At 52.3% G+C, this 13,609-nt stretch overlaps 1 protein-coding gene across 4 annotated transcripts; it reads left to right on the top strand.

Moving 5' to 3' along the window:
• The first annotated feature begins 285 nt into the window (after positions 1-285).
• C2 (complement C2) lies at positions 286-13,506 on the top strand. Of its 4 annotated transcripts, XM_040988396.1 has the most exons (19): positions 286-307; positions 621-675; positions 818-1,024; positions 1,579-1,764; positions 3,539-3,712; positions 3,823-3,924; positions 4,126-4,259; positions 4,950-5,088; positions 6,028-6,165; positions 6,777-6,866; positions 11,313-11,453; positions 11,576-11,670; positions 11,742-11,853; positions 11,937-12,102; positions 12,192-12,268; positions 12,381-12,472; positions 12,673-12,802; positions 12,910-12,959; positions 13,070-13,506. In XM_040988396.1, the coding sequence occupies exons 2-19, from the start codon at positions 630-632 to the stop codon at positions 13,241-13,243; spliced, it is 2,253 nt and encodes a 750-aa protein (XP_040844330.1). In that variant the 5' UTR covers positions 286-307; positions 621-629; the 3' UTR covers positions 13,244-13,506. The 4 variants fall into 4 exon arrangements, with proteins under 4 accessions (XP_040844330.1, XP_040844329.1, XP_040844331.1 ...); XM_040988395.1 differs by lacking the exon at positions 286-307 and having other exon boundaries at positions 551-675; XM_040988397.1 differs by lacking the exon at positions 286-307 and having other exon boundaries at positions 551-675; positions 12,676-12,802.
• Positions 13,507-13,609: the final 103 nt, after the last annotated feature.

The raw sequence follows: 13,609 nt of genomic DNA on the forward strand, positions 1-13,609 counted from the left end.
ACAGCCCAGTGCTGATTTCATGCATGTCTTTCGATTCTTTCTGGGAATAGGACCTCGGGCAGGAAAGGGACTGGAACTCTTCCTATTGAAGAAGAAATTCTAGGAAAATCCATCTCAATCCCTTTGAGGTTTATATTCAAGAAGGCAGTATGATTTTCACAGGGAGTAAAATCCACTTGGCAAAGTCTGAAAGGAAACGAAACTTTACTAAACACAAAATGTTTCGCAATACTTGGATGGTCTGTCAGTTTGTGTGCTTTAGATTATGCATACAACACCAAGAGTCTGTGGGGACAAGTGTGCACAGGTGAGTGTGTGTGTGTGTGTGTGTGTGTGTGTGTGTGTACCTGTGTGCGTGTGCATGTGTGTGCGACAGGCAGGTGGAGCTCGGGAGCAGTCAACAGGGCCTGCCATTACAGAGGGTCATCAGGGTAAAGGGTTTTGCCCCTCTGCTCAGCCCCCGGACCCTGCTTCCTCTGCTCCTATTAAGAAGTCGTCCCCCTCACCACTCTCTCATTTTCATTTTCCGGCAGGAAATGTAGCAGCTGCTGAGCCAGCCCTGCTTTTCGGGAAGTCAGACGACCTCTTCCCTCTGTCAGTGTTGTTCTCTCTGCCCCCAGGTGGATCCCATGGACCTGCCGACCGCTCTCTTTTGCTTGCTGCTCCTGTATCCAGGTAGGAGGTGGCGGACGGGGCTTTGGGGGTCTGTGGGTGAAGCTGATTTTCTCAGGTTGGGGTCCAGGTGTGAGTGCTTGGTATCTTTTGCTTTCCCTTTTGGTCAGTGATTTTTTTCCTTTGCCTGTGCCCACGCCTGCAGCCCTGGCACCTGCCCTTCCTTCCTGCACTCAGAATGTGAACATCACTGGGGGTACCTTCACCCTCAGCCATGGCTGGGCTCCTGGGAGCCTCCTCACCTACTCCTGCCCCCAAGGCCGTTACCCGTTCCCACCGTCGCGACTGTGCCAGAAAAACGGACAGTGGCAGACTCCGGGAAGCACGCGGTGGACCAAGGCCATCTGCAGACGTAAGGCTCCTGGCCAGCACTGCTCAGGGAACTCCAGCAGGGGCCATCCCCCACCTTGGCTTTAGGATGGGGATTAACACAATGTGTGGAGCAGGGACGGAGTGGGTGTGACCAGGCCACTTATGTGGAGGTATTTTGCAAGGTGTTTTGGAGATTGTCCATCACCTGTTGGACTTTGATGGTGATTGTGGCCACTTGGTTGCCACAGATGACTTTTGACCTACAGTTGCCCATGTAGCAGAGACCACTAAGAATGGATGCTGAATGGTCCAAGCATCTCACAGACAACTAGGGACCCCAGGGGAAGGGTGGGGGTGGCCACTGTCCGCAGGCAGTCGAGGAAAGTGGTTATTTATTAATGAATTGATGTGAATTGTGGAAATTGCTGAGATCCAACCCGTTGCCACAGACAACCACAGTACAGAAGTCACCTGGCTATTTGTGTGTTGTGGTGGCTGAGAGGCCGCTCCCAAGCATCCCAGCAGGAGGATGAGCTGCCCAGTACCCAGCTCAGGGGTTACTGCCTCACTCTGCATTCCCCCCCTCTCTCCCAGCTGTGCGCTGCCCAGCTCCTGTGTCCTTCGAGAATGGCATGTACACTCCACGGCTGGCTGCCTACCCTGTGGGCGGCAATGTGAGCTTCCAGTGTGAGGATGGCTTCACGCTGCAGGGCTCACCTGTGCGGCACTGTCGCCCCAACGGCATGTGGGATGGAGAGACAGCAGTGTGCGACAATGGGGGTGAGTGCCCTGGCTGCTGCAGCCAAGTGAGTACCCAGGGCGTGTCTGGGGGGCCTGGTGCTTGGAGCGCCACAACGAGCACCCTTGGAGGTATCGGGATTCACCTTGCCCTGGGTGGTTGGTGCGAAGCTGCAGAGCCCACACAGGCTCCACTCGCCCTGCTCTGCTTTTCAGCATACTTCAGTGCAGGGAGGATTCGCTGGGAGAGAGATAGCAAAGTGGACTGCTGTGCTAAGTACCTTGTCTCTGGAGCCAGCGTTGGATTCAACTTATTTTATTTTATTTTATTTTTTATTTTAGTTGAGGGATGAAGGCTTCCATCCACTGATTCATTCCCTAAATGCCCACAGTGGTGGGGCTGAGCCAGGCCACAGCGGGAGCCAAGCACCCAGCACAGGTCTCCCACACAGATGACTTGAGCTGTCACTGCTGCCTCCCAGAGTCTGCATAACCAAGAAGCTGGAACTGGGGATGGAGCCTGGATTTGAACCCAGATTTGGGTGTTCTAACTGCAAGGTCAAATGCCGGCTCCTTGGCCTTGACTTGGATAGTCTTTGGGGCAGGTTGTTTAGCCTCTCTATGCCTCAGTTTCGTATTGTTTTGCTTTAGTGCGTACACTGGGGCTAGGAGTGCTGACCCCTTGGGGTTGCCATGCGTGCCAAATGCACTGATTATCAGTGAGCATCTGAAGCCTCTGGCGTGGTTGTTACTGCCCCTGTGGGGGTGACAGTTTTGCTGGACAGAAACAGGAACCCCAGGATTCCCTGCGGGGCTGGGGAGCTCTGAGGTTGTAGAGCTGAGCAATCGGAGTCCACACAGTAGCAGGACTGTCTCCTCACCCAAGGCCCACCTGTTGGCCTGTGACTTGTGCTCTTCAGTCCTGGCCAAATTTTTTTCAAACACAAATGTCACTTAGTTTAAAACTGAAGTATTTATTACCCAGTTATAGCAAAGTATACAAAATTCAAGCCTTTAGCTTCGTGAGTGCTTCTAGCTTCCAAGACGGAGGCCCCCTCCTGTTCCCTCCCACCAGGCAACCTCTCTTCTGACCGCTGTCCCCACTCAGGAGCAGCTTGTCCTCCCACTTCATCTAGCTGAAAGCATAGAGCCATGCCGTTTGCCCCTGGCTTCTGTTGGCATTCCACCTTTGAGAGTGTTATCCCTGTGGCACACATACTGGCAGCTTGTTGGTTTTTGCTGCTGTGTGGTTTTTCGCCATATACAGGCGGAGCTCAATGAGCATTTCACACGTGCCTAGTGACACGGCTGTGTACCTGCCACCAATGATCTCGATGTCAGGCAAGATGCCAGACTGGCACCTGTTGGCCAAAACAGATAGTGTCACTGATGAACACTCCTGCAGCGGGCACAGCTCCAGTCACTCTGCAGCCTCTCCATCACGTGGCATTTTAGTGCTGGCTGTTTGAGGAAGTGCAAGGTGATGTCTCCTTGAAGTTTAGGAAATGCCAATATTCTTCACACAGGGGTGGGGCTCCTCAACTCACATCTTCCCTGGAGCTCTGAAACAGACACTGACCAAGTCCGTGCCTCAGAATCTAATGCTGCAGCTGTCCACCAAGGCTGCTATACATGTCGCCCTCCTTAAGGCTTTTCATCAACACCACTGGGGAAGCACAATTTGAGTGTATCCAAAGGACCCTTGGTGGCCCTGTGGTCTGAGGGTGGAGTCTGGTGGGAAGAGTGCACGGGGCTGGGTGGCCAGGATTCTTGGCGTCCTGTTCACCTCTGCCTTTCTTCCTTTGTTCACCATCAGCTGGCCACTGCCCCAACCCGGGAGTTTCAGTGGGCGCTGTGCGGACAGGCTCTCGCTTTGGCCATGGGGACAAGGTCAAATATCGCTGCTCCTCGAATTTGGTGCTGACAGGGTCTGCAGAGCGGGAGTGCCAAGGCAACGGGGTCTGGAGTGGAACAGAGCCCATCTGCCGCCGTGAGTAACCGCCCTGCCTAGCTACCCTGCCTTCCCATCCCTTCCCAGGGAGGCTGGGAGCCTACTGGGCCCAGGCTTCCAGCTGATTCCTGGGTGACTCTTCCCACCAGAACCCTACTCGTATGACTTCCCTGAGGATGTGGCCTCTGCTTTGGGCACTTCCTTGACCAATGTGTTTGGAGCCACCAATCCCACCCAGATGAAGAAGAAAGGTGAGTGTTTGAGGCAGGGCTGAGGGAGTTGGGCCTGTGTTGGAGCAGGCACGAGCGAGCCTCCCAGGGGCCAATGGAGCCTGTGGTGGGCTCAGCCACTGCAGGGGAGTCTGGGAGGCTGCACCCCTATCCCACCACCTCGTTAGGAAAGAGCTTGGGAAGGCGTGGGCCTCTGAACTTGTTCCTTTTGCATTTCTCCAGAAAATCTGGGCCGCAAAATCCAAATCCAACGCTCGGGTCACCTGAACTTGTACCTGCTTCTGGATGCTTCCCAGAGTGTGTCTGAAGAGACTTTTAACATTTTCAAAGACAGCGCCACGCACATGGTGGACAGGGTCAGGAAACCGCATACAGGCCGCCATCCACGCTTGCGGGCTCTTGCTCTGCTTCCAGTTCCCATCTTCCGAGATAGACGGGATGCACGAAGAGCAGCATTTGGAAACCATTACTTTCAGTTCCTCACTTGCTCTTGCTCACTTGCTCACTTTCATAACTGTGCTTTTTGCAATAATCTACATCAATAGATGGTTTTTCCTCCTTTTTTAAGTTAAAAATTTGTTTTTAAAATAATTATTTATTTGAAGGTGAAGTAGCAAAGAAAAAAGAAGAGATGGATAGATACAGAGAGATCTTTCATCCTTTGGTTCATTCCCCAAATGGTTGCAACAGCCAAGGCTGGCTGGACCAGGCTAAAGCCAGGGTCCCAGAACTGCGTCTGAGTCTCCCATGTGGGTGGTAGGGACCCAAGTGCTCAGGCCATCATCCACTGTGTTCCCAAGTGCATATGCAGGGAGCTGGATCAGAAGTGGAGCCACACTCTAGTAAGTGATGCCAGCATCACAAGGGGTGGTGGCCTAACCAGGCTGACACCCACAGTGTAATTCTTTAGGAGGAGGCTCCGTGTGGACCTTCTCTCCATCCATCTCCCTGTAGGTTCTCTGCTCCTTCGAGAATCCTCTGCTGGGTCTCTCACGGTCACACACCCACCACCATCCCTCATGCTGCCTCTGACTTGCCCTTTGCAGATTTTTAGCTTTGAGATCAATCTGAATGTCGCCATCATCACCTTTGCCTCCCACCCCAAAGTCATCATGTCCATCCTGCATGAGAACTCCCGGGACATGACGGAAGTGATCAGCAGTCTGGAGAATGCCAAGTATGAAGGTACGGGTGTAAGCCAGTGAAGGGAAGGGAGGATAAGTCCTGGACAAGAAACAAGGGCAGGCTTCTTGGTGACACTTGGGGGTCTGGGGCTCTGGGCTGTTGTCCTAGTCCAGGATCAGGGTGTGATAGTCTCAGCTTCCAGCACCTCGTGCCTTACACGAATGCGTGGCATGTTCTGATGCGTTGTGCTGGTCCTAAGCTCCCACCAGACACCAAAACCATGTGGTATAGCTTTCACGACTCAACACCACAGTCTCCCTGCAGCACTCACGTGCACATGGTATAAGACGACGTGGGTGGCAGGTAGAAGATGGCTAAAGCAACTGAGTCCTTTGAGAACCTCATCTTTGTCTCTTGGGACTTTAAGGCAGTCTTAGATGGGATGATGCATGAGAAGTTTCTAAGGTGGAAGGACCTGAATTTATTATTTTTTTTATTTTTAAAAGATGTGTTCATTTATTTGAAAGGCAGAGTTACAGAGATAAGGATAGCATGAGAGAGAGTGTGTGAGAAAGAGAACTGCTGATTCACTTTCTAAACGGTTGTAATAAGAGGGTTGGCCTGGCTCAAGCAGGAACCTGGAACTTCATCTGTTTTTCCATGTGAATGGCAGAGGCCCAGGTCCAGGGCAATCTTTCACTTCTTTTCCAGGCACACTAACAGAGTTGGATTGGAAGTGGACTAAGTAGGACTTGAACCAGCACCCACTTGGGATACTGGGATCACAGGCAATGGCTTAACCCACTATGCCACAGGGCCAGCCCCTGAAAAGACTTTCAGGGTTTAAACCTGTAATGATGCTGACTCTCTGGAGGGCCAAGGCCTGAGCATAGTAAACCCATTACTAAGCTGCGTTCCAGTGGTTAGGGTGCAATGATCCCTTCCCTAGGCAGCAGGCGCAAGGTTTCTGAGAGAATGCTTCCTTTTGGCATCCTCTAGATCATGAGAATGGAACCGGCACCAACATCTACAAGGCACTAGAGGCTGTCTTTAACATGATAAGTAATCAGATACAACGCCTTCACAAGGAAACAGCCTGGCAGGAAATCCGACATGCCATCATCCTTCTGACAGATGGTGGGTGCAGTGAGACTTACAGGGTGGAAGGGTGGAAGCCTGGGTTCTGCTTCTCCCTCTGCCAATTTGGGTCCCCATTTCTGATTTAAAATCAAAACACTGTTGACAGTGATGACAGTAACTACAGCGATATGCTGGTAATGATAGCTGCCTTCCCTCCCGTCCTCATGCGAGTTCTATGGAGAGCAGCTCAAGCAGGTTGTGGGAAAAGCACTTTGGGGTTTGAACCCATCCTGGGCAGCAGAGGGCTGCGCGGGGAGGCTGGGTTTCTGGCAAGAGCTGCGAGAGCCGTGGCGGGGAGCAGCAGTCTGCGGCACGTTTGGCTTCCAGTGTTTGCCTCTAGATGTTGCTCCAGTTATACGGCCTCTGTGGGACTTGGCCTTCTTGTCCATGAACCTAGGACATGCACCTATCCTGGGAGTTAAATGAGAGGAATTACCTGAGCTCCTGGCTCAGAGCCTGGAATGCAGACAACCTCAGTAGACAGTGTGTTTTGAAACCTACAGGGGCAGCTCAAGGGTTGAGTTTCCTAAGCTTCCACACTCCTCTGGTGTATCCAGGGAATCCTGCCGTTCACCCAGAAGAATGATCCTTCCTCTTCTGCGCTTTAGGCAAATCCAACATGGGTGGCTCTCCCAGGCTCGCTGTTAATAACATCATGGATCTCCTCAACATCAAGAACAACAGGAATGACTATCTGGGTGAGCCTCCTGCTTCCCACCCCATCTGTGCTGGCCCTGGATGGGGCAGTGAGGCCTCCATCTGGGGCGCTGGCCTCAAGGCTGTGGCTCAGAGGTGCATGGCTATAAGTCTGTGCCATCCTGTGGACAAGAACCAGGTGTCAAATTGCCTGTGGCTGCAACTTCTGTTTCATCTTTTATGGGCTGTGACTGGGGCAGTTTCTTTCTTTCTTTCTTTCTTTCTTTCTCTTTCTTTCTTTCTTTCTTTCTTTCTTTCTTTCTTTCTTTCTTTCTTTCTTTCTTTCTTTCTTTTTAAAGAAAATTTGTTTATTTTTACTGAAAAATCAGATTTACAGAAAGATCTTCCATCCCCTGGTTCACTCCCCAAATGGCTGCAACAGCTGGAGCTGAGGTGATCTGAAGCCAGGAGCCCAGGACTTCTTTCTGGTCTCCCATGTGGATTCAGGATCCCAAGGCTTTGGGCCATCCTCTACTGCTTTCCCAGGCCACAAGCAGGGAGCTGGGTGGGAAGTGAGGCATAAAGCAGAGCACAAATGGGATGCGGGTGCTTGCAGGTAGAGGATTAGTCAGTTGAGCCATCATGCCGGGCCCCCGGTGGGCAACTTCTTTGTCTGTTAGAGGGAGTGTTCCTGGGACCTAATTCAGGACAATGGAGAAAGAGGCTCAGAAAAACACTCGTGTAATATGTTAGCCACTGTCACCGCAGCCATCACCACCACCATCATTACCACCTGTGATGAGACCTGCGTTCCTTATTGTTTCTCTAAGCCATGCAGATAGCTCCCATGGCCTAGGCAATTTTTCCTCCAGAGCAGAGGTGGGGAAGCTTTTTCTCTGCCAAGGGCCAACAGGACATCTATAGTCTCATTCACAGCCCATACACAGTTATGCACTTCAAGGTGAGCCTGCTGCAAATGTACTGAATTTTGGACTGTACTGGAGGTTGCCTTGGAAGGGCCACACCAAATGATTTCATGGGCCTTGTATGGTCCTGGGGCCAGCTGTCCCAACAATATCTCCAGTTTAGCTTAAGCACAAATTGCACTGATCTTTGGCCAGAAGGGAATTTTGGAGCAATGCTTCCCTCACATTGTCCCCTTCCTACCTCTCAGGGATGAACTGATTCCTCTTAAACTTCAGCCCTAGGAAGGCAAAACTCAGACCCTCCACCTTCCTCCTTAGCAGAAGGCTAGGGTTAAGGGCTCAACCACACCTGACGATAAAGCAGGAGAAATCAAAGAGGCACACGGGAGCTCCCTCTGCCGCTGTTGCTGTCCGGACTGTGGCTGAAGACCTCCCTCGGCCTGAGTGTCCTGCAGAGCCTTCTGGGAATGAAATGGACCACAAATGGAGCAAGGATGGGAGAGAATGGACCCTGTGGCCCACCCCCTGGTGGGTCTGTCTTTGCCCATGGCCTATAGTGATGATTGTAAGGGGCCAAGGCCTTCCTTGGGAAGAGGTGACTTTAGGCCTTTCTTCCAGCACCTACATTTAATGATGTAAGACCGTAAGTTCTTGTTACCGATTCAGTGACTGTAGATCCCCTCGCGGGTGCCTGGAGCAAACACTGTCCTGAGTGCTGGGGCTTCAGTGCCAGCAACAACAACACAGCTGCTCGATTGCCAACTGAAGGAAGTGTTGGTTAGTTTCCCAGGGCTACTGTAACAAGTGACAGCCCTGAGAGTTGCAAAGGCAGGCGGGAATTTGCTCACAGCTGGGGTTAGGCCACAAGCAGTGGGCAAGGCCATGTTCCACCTGGGCCTCTGGGGAAGACTCCTGCCCTGCTTCTTCCAGCTCCTGGGGCTCCACGTGTTTCTAGGGCTTGTGGCAGCACAGTTTCCACCCCTGCTTCATCTACACCTCGCCTTCTTTCCTGGGTGCACACTGGTGTCACTCCGTGGTGTCCTTTCAACTGTGTGTTCAAACTCCCTTCTTCATTTTTTAAAAGCTTTATTATTTGAAAGACAGAGTTACACAGCGGGCTGGGGTGTGGAAGGGGAGAGACAGAATCATTTTTCCATTGGTTTACTCCCAAAATGGCCCCCAAAGCCTTGGCTGGGTGAAGCTGAAACCAGAAGCCTCAGATGACCCAGGTCCACCACGCCGGTGCAGGGGCCCAAGCACTTGGATCACCTTCCACTGCCTTCCCAGCTGCGTCAGCAGGGAGCCTGGTCAGAAGTGGAGCAGCCAGGACCTGAACCAACATTCACATAAGAAGCTGGTGTGTTGGCAATGGCTTAACAACACAGATCCCCAAACTAAATCCTTTTTTGTTTTTAAAGATTCATTTTTTTTTTTAATTGGAAAAGCAGATATACAGAGAGGAGGAGAGAGACAGAGAGAGAAAAATCTGTCCATTGATTCACTCCCCAAGTGACCGCAACAGCCAGCGCTAGAAGTCACAGATAGAAGCAGGAACTTCTGCTGGGTCTCCATCATGGGTGCAGGGTCCCAAGGCTTTGGGCCGTCCTCGACTGCTTTCCCAGGCCACAAGCAGGGAGCTGGATGGGAAGCGGGGCTGCCGGGATTAGAACCGGCACCCATATGGGATCCTGGTGAGTTCAAGGCAAGGACTTTAGCCACTAGGCTATTGCACTGGGCCCACCCCAGCCTTCTTTATGACTCCAGTTACTGAATGGAGGCTCGGCTTAATCCAGGATAGCCTCATTTGAACTTAACTACATCTCTAGACACCACTTTTTAAAAAAAGATTTATTCATTTTTATTGAAAAGTCAGATTTACACAGAGCAGGAGAGACAGAGAAAGATCATCCATCTGCTGGTTCACTTCCCAAGTGGCCGCAATGGCCAGAGCTGAGTTGATCCAAATCCAGGAGTCCTTAAGAGCTTTGGCTTTGGGTCATCTATAGCTTTCCCAGGCCACCAGCAAGGAGCTGGAAGGGAAGTGGAGCAGCTGGAACATGAACTGGCACCCATATGGGATCCCAGTGCATGCAAGATGATTTAGCCACTAGGCTATTGCATTGGGCCCACCATTTTTCTTGTAACATTTAAAATTTTATGTTTAATTTTGATTACATTGCTGAGAGTGATGCATACACAGGCAGACCTTTGTTTTGCATGTGAGGGTCAAGGTGTGGAGGAAGGTGGGTGAGATAAATGCTTCAGTTTTTTTTTTTCTTCTTCTGTGTTTGCAGGGGTGAGGAGGAGGTGGGGGAATGCTTTTCCTTGCTGTCACACTACACCAGCACCTGGGGCTGGGGGCAGTCATCTGATGATACCTTAGAGACCCTGATGTGGGGAAGTGTTCCAAGGGTGTTACTTGACTGGTCTTAATAGTTCTGAGGCGGTGGCTTCATTGCTGACCAGGTCTACTGCATGGTCCCCACAGACCTGGACATCTGCTGTGAAACATGACAGGGGGAGTTGATTCACCTGCTCTGCTTTCCTTCTCTTGGCTTAGATGAGCTGCTCGTCATGTCTCTCTGGGTGTGTTCTCTGTACAGTGTCTGCTCATTTCCCATGCTCCTTTCTTAACTGGTTTGTTTCTTTTGATGTTATTGTTGTTCTGGAGTTCTTTGTATATTCTGGAATTAGCCCTCTGTCTCCTGTGTAGTGTGCAAAGATCTCCCGTTCTGTTGGTTGCTTTTTTACTTTGTTGATTGTTCCCTTTGCTCTGCAGAAACTTCTTTGCTTAACGTAGTCCCATTTGTTTATTTGGGTATGTTCTCTAATTGCATGGGTATCAGGTACTAAGGAGGCCCAGTTCTGATATATGCACTCCAAGGTTGAACCGCATATCTTGTGACTTTCCCTGTGGTCTGGGTTTGGTCCCGCAGTCTCGTTGGGGAGCTCCCCGAGACACCACGCTTGGGATATGCTCACACTTGACTCTTGTGTGCACCAGCCATGTGCATACTGGTGGATATAGCTGCCTGAAGATCGTTTTTCTTAAGTAAGGTCAGATTCATAGGCATGACTGGTTAGGTTAAGGCTAGAATATATATATTTTTAGGAGAGTGTATGATTCTATCCATTGTAGGCAATCAGTAAGATAAGTTAGGAAATCATTTTGCACCAGCAGCAGGTGGGAGGTGACATAGAAAGGAGGGCACAGTGTCAGGGGCATTGAGGTTTTGGAAAGCAAGGCCTGGGGGGCTGGTTGAGCACGTGACATTGGAGCCAAGGCTTAAAAAGGTAAGAAAGTAAGTCCTGAAGAAATGGGGGGGTGGATGACCAAGGCCAGAGGTGGTGGCATCGGCGTGGGGGGAGCTTCCAGGAGGCTACATGCTGGAGGGAAGCAGAGAGCAGGTAATGGTGAAGAAATGAAGTCAGGATGGCAGCAGGAGTGAGGGAGGTGGGGCCCAGCCTGAGGGCGAGGCGGGTCTTCGTTGGGCACAGAGAGTTCCAAACTGCAGGCGCCTGTTTCCAGCGCCCAAGACTCCCAAGCCACAGGGGTCTGGTGACTTCCCTCCTCCCCATCAGACATCTATGGCATTGGTGTTGGCAAGCTGGATGTGGACTGGAAAGAGCTGAATGAGCTGGCCTCCAAGAAGGATGGGGAGAGGCACGCCTTCATCCTGCAGGATGCCAGGGCTCTGCAGCAGGTCTTTGAGCACATGCTGGGTGAGTGAGCTATGTCCCGCCTGGATGTGGGAGCCTGGAGGGGAGGGGGATAGATCGCTGGTGCCTTAGGACGGGAACCTGAACGTGATGGCTCTCCGTTTGTCCTGTCCTCATACCCACAGATGTCTCCAAGCTCACAGACACGATCTGCGGGGTGGGGAATATGTCAGCCAATGCCTCCAATCAGGAGAGGACACCCTGGCACGTCACCTTTAAGGTACCAGGCATGCAGGGGAGGAGCTGGCCCCCAGAAGTGAAAGTCTCTGAACATCATCTGCTTCCTTGCAGCCCAGGGCCCAGCAAACCTGCCGAGGGGCCCTTGTTTCCGACCAGTGGGTCCTTACAGCAGCTCACTGCCTCATCAATGCCGAGGACCGCTCCCTGTGGAGGGTCAGTGTGGGTAAGGCAGGAATCCCTACCATCTGCCCCCAGCCTCTTGTTTCAGGAGCTCTGGCCCAGCCTAATTGGACACATTGTTCCCAGGGGATCCCAACTCCCAGCAAGGCAAAGAATTCCAGATTGAGCAGGTGCACATTCCCTCAGGGTTCAATGTCCATGCAAAGAAGAGCCAGGGCATCCAGGAGTTTTATGGTGATGATATTGCCCTGCTGAAGCTGGCCCAGAAAGTGAAGATGTCCACCCATGCCAGGTGTCTGAGACTGGGAAGGGAGGCCAGCCTGCAGGGCAGCTGTAAGCAGGCACTGAGTGGGCCTATGTGACGGTCACCCTTCTCTGCAGGCCCATATGTCTTCCCTGCACAGTGGAGGCCAATCTGGCTCTACGAAAGCCCCAAGGCAGTACCTGTCGGGACCACGGTGAGTGCTGGGATTCTGGGTGCATGATGAGCCAGAGTCAGGGCTTGGGGTGCAGGAAGTCTGGATGCCTCGTGAAAGGATTCACAGCCATAGGCCCTTTCCCTGGCTGCAGAGAAGTACCTACTGAGCCAACAGAGTGTGCCTGCACATTTTGTCGCCTTGAATGGGAACCAGCTGAACGTTCACCTCAAGACAGGCACAGAGGTGAGTCTCATATCTGCAGATGTTGGAGCTGTCCCCTCCCCAGCCTCCCACTTGCCACAGCAACTGCCAGAGGTCTCTTCCCCTCTCAAGCTCAGGTTGCCTTCTCCTTCTGCCTAAGCCACTCCTCTCAGCTTGGCTGCTCTGGCAGGTGTGCTGCGGGTTGCTCACCTCATCCTTCTCCTCCCACTTCACCCCTCCAGCAGTGGAATAACTGCATCCGAGCCGTGTCTGAAGACAAGATCAGGTTCCCCAACTTGACAGACATCAGCGAGGTGGTGACAGAGCAGTTCCTGTGCAGTGGTACTGAGCAGGACGACAACCCCTGCAAGGGTAGGCACCCCCTCCCTGCTCCCCCAAGCCTGTGTTCCCATCTCCTGGTGACTGGCATGTGGGTGCTGCTGCCCTACATGACACTGTCCCTTGTCCTCTGCTGGCAGGAGAGTCTGGGGGAGCCATTTTCCTTGAGCGGAGATTCAGGTTTTTTCAGGTGAGCTGAGAGCAGGTAGGATTGGGGTGACCAGCTGTCTGTTAAGAGGCTAAGGATGGTGGGGCTTTGGAAGGACCTGGGCCCTCACCTTGTTCTCTCCTTCCCCCCAGGTGGGCTTGGTGAGCTGGGGGCTTTACAACCCCTGTGTCACCAGCAAAAACACACGTAAGAGAGCACCCTATGGCAAGAGCCCGCCCCCCCGAGACTTCCATATTAACCTCTTCCGCCTGCAGCCCTGGCTGAGAGAGCACCTCCAAGGTGTCCTAAACTTTCTACCGCTCTGACCTGTGGTTTCCTGCCAGGATCAGTCATTTGTCCCTGCTCTTGCCTGACCACCCGCCCTCAGACGCTATGGCTTGTGTTTCTTGCTGCTAGCTCAGTAAACCTGGTCTCTGGGAGCCCTGAGGCAGCTCCCACAGGCTGGGCAACCAGGAGCCTGGTACTGCTGCTGCTGTTCCCACCTCTGCTCAGATCTCTGCCCCATGTTCACGTGACTCCTTCCAAGGGGTTTTCCAGTTATGAAATTAATAAAAATCTAGAATTTCCACATCTGTGTGTGCCTCTGCCAGGGACTGGGGGCAGGGAGGAGCCAGAGGCTGAGATGATTCCAGGAAGTGCGGTAGGTCAGAGACCCTGCTGGACAAACAGTA

The sequence above is a fragment of the Ochotona curzoniae genome, unplaced genomic scaffold, assembly GCF_017591425.1.
Source record: "Ochotona curzoniae isolate NIBS_2020 unplaced genomic scaffold, NIBS_Ocur_1.0 contig_4862, whole genome shotgun sequence".
Lineage (NCBI taxonomy): Eukaryota > Metazoa > Chordata > Mammalia > Lagomorpha > Ochotonidae > Ochotona > Ochotona curzoniae.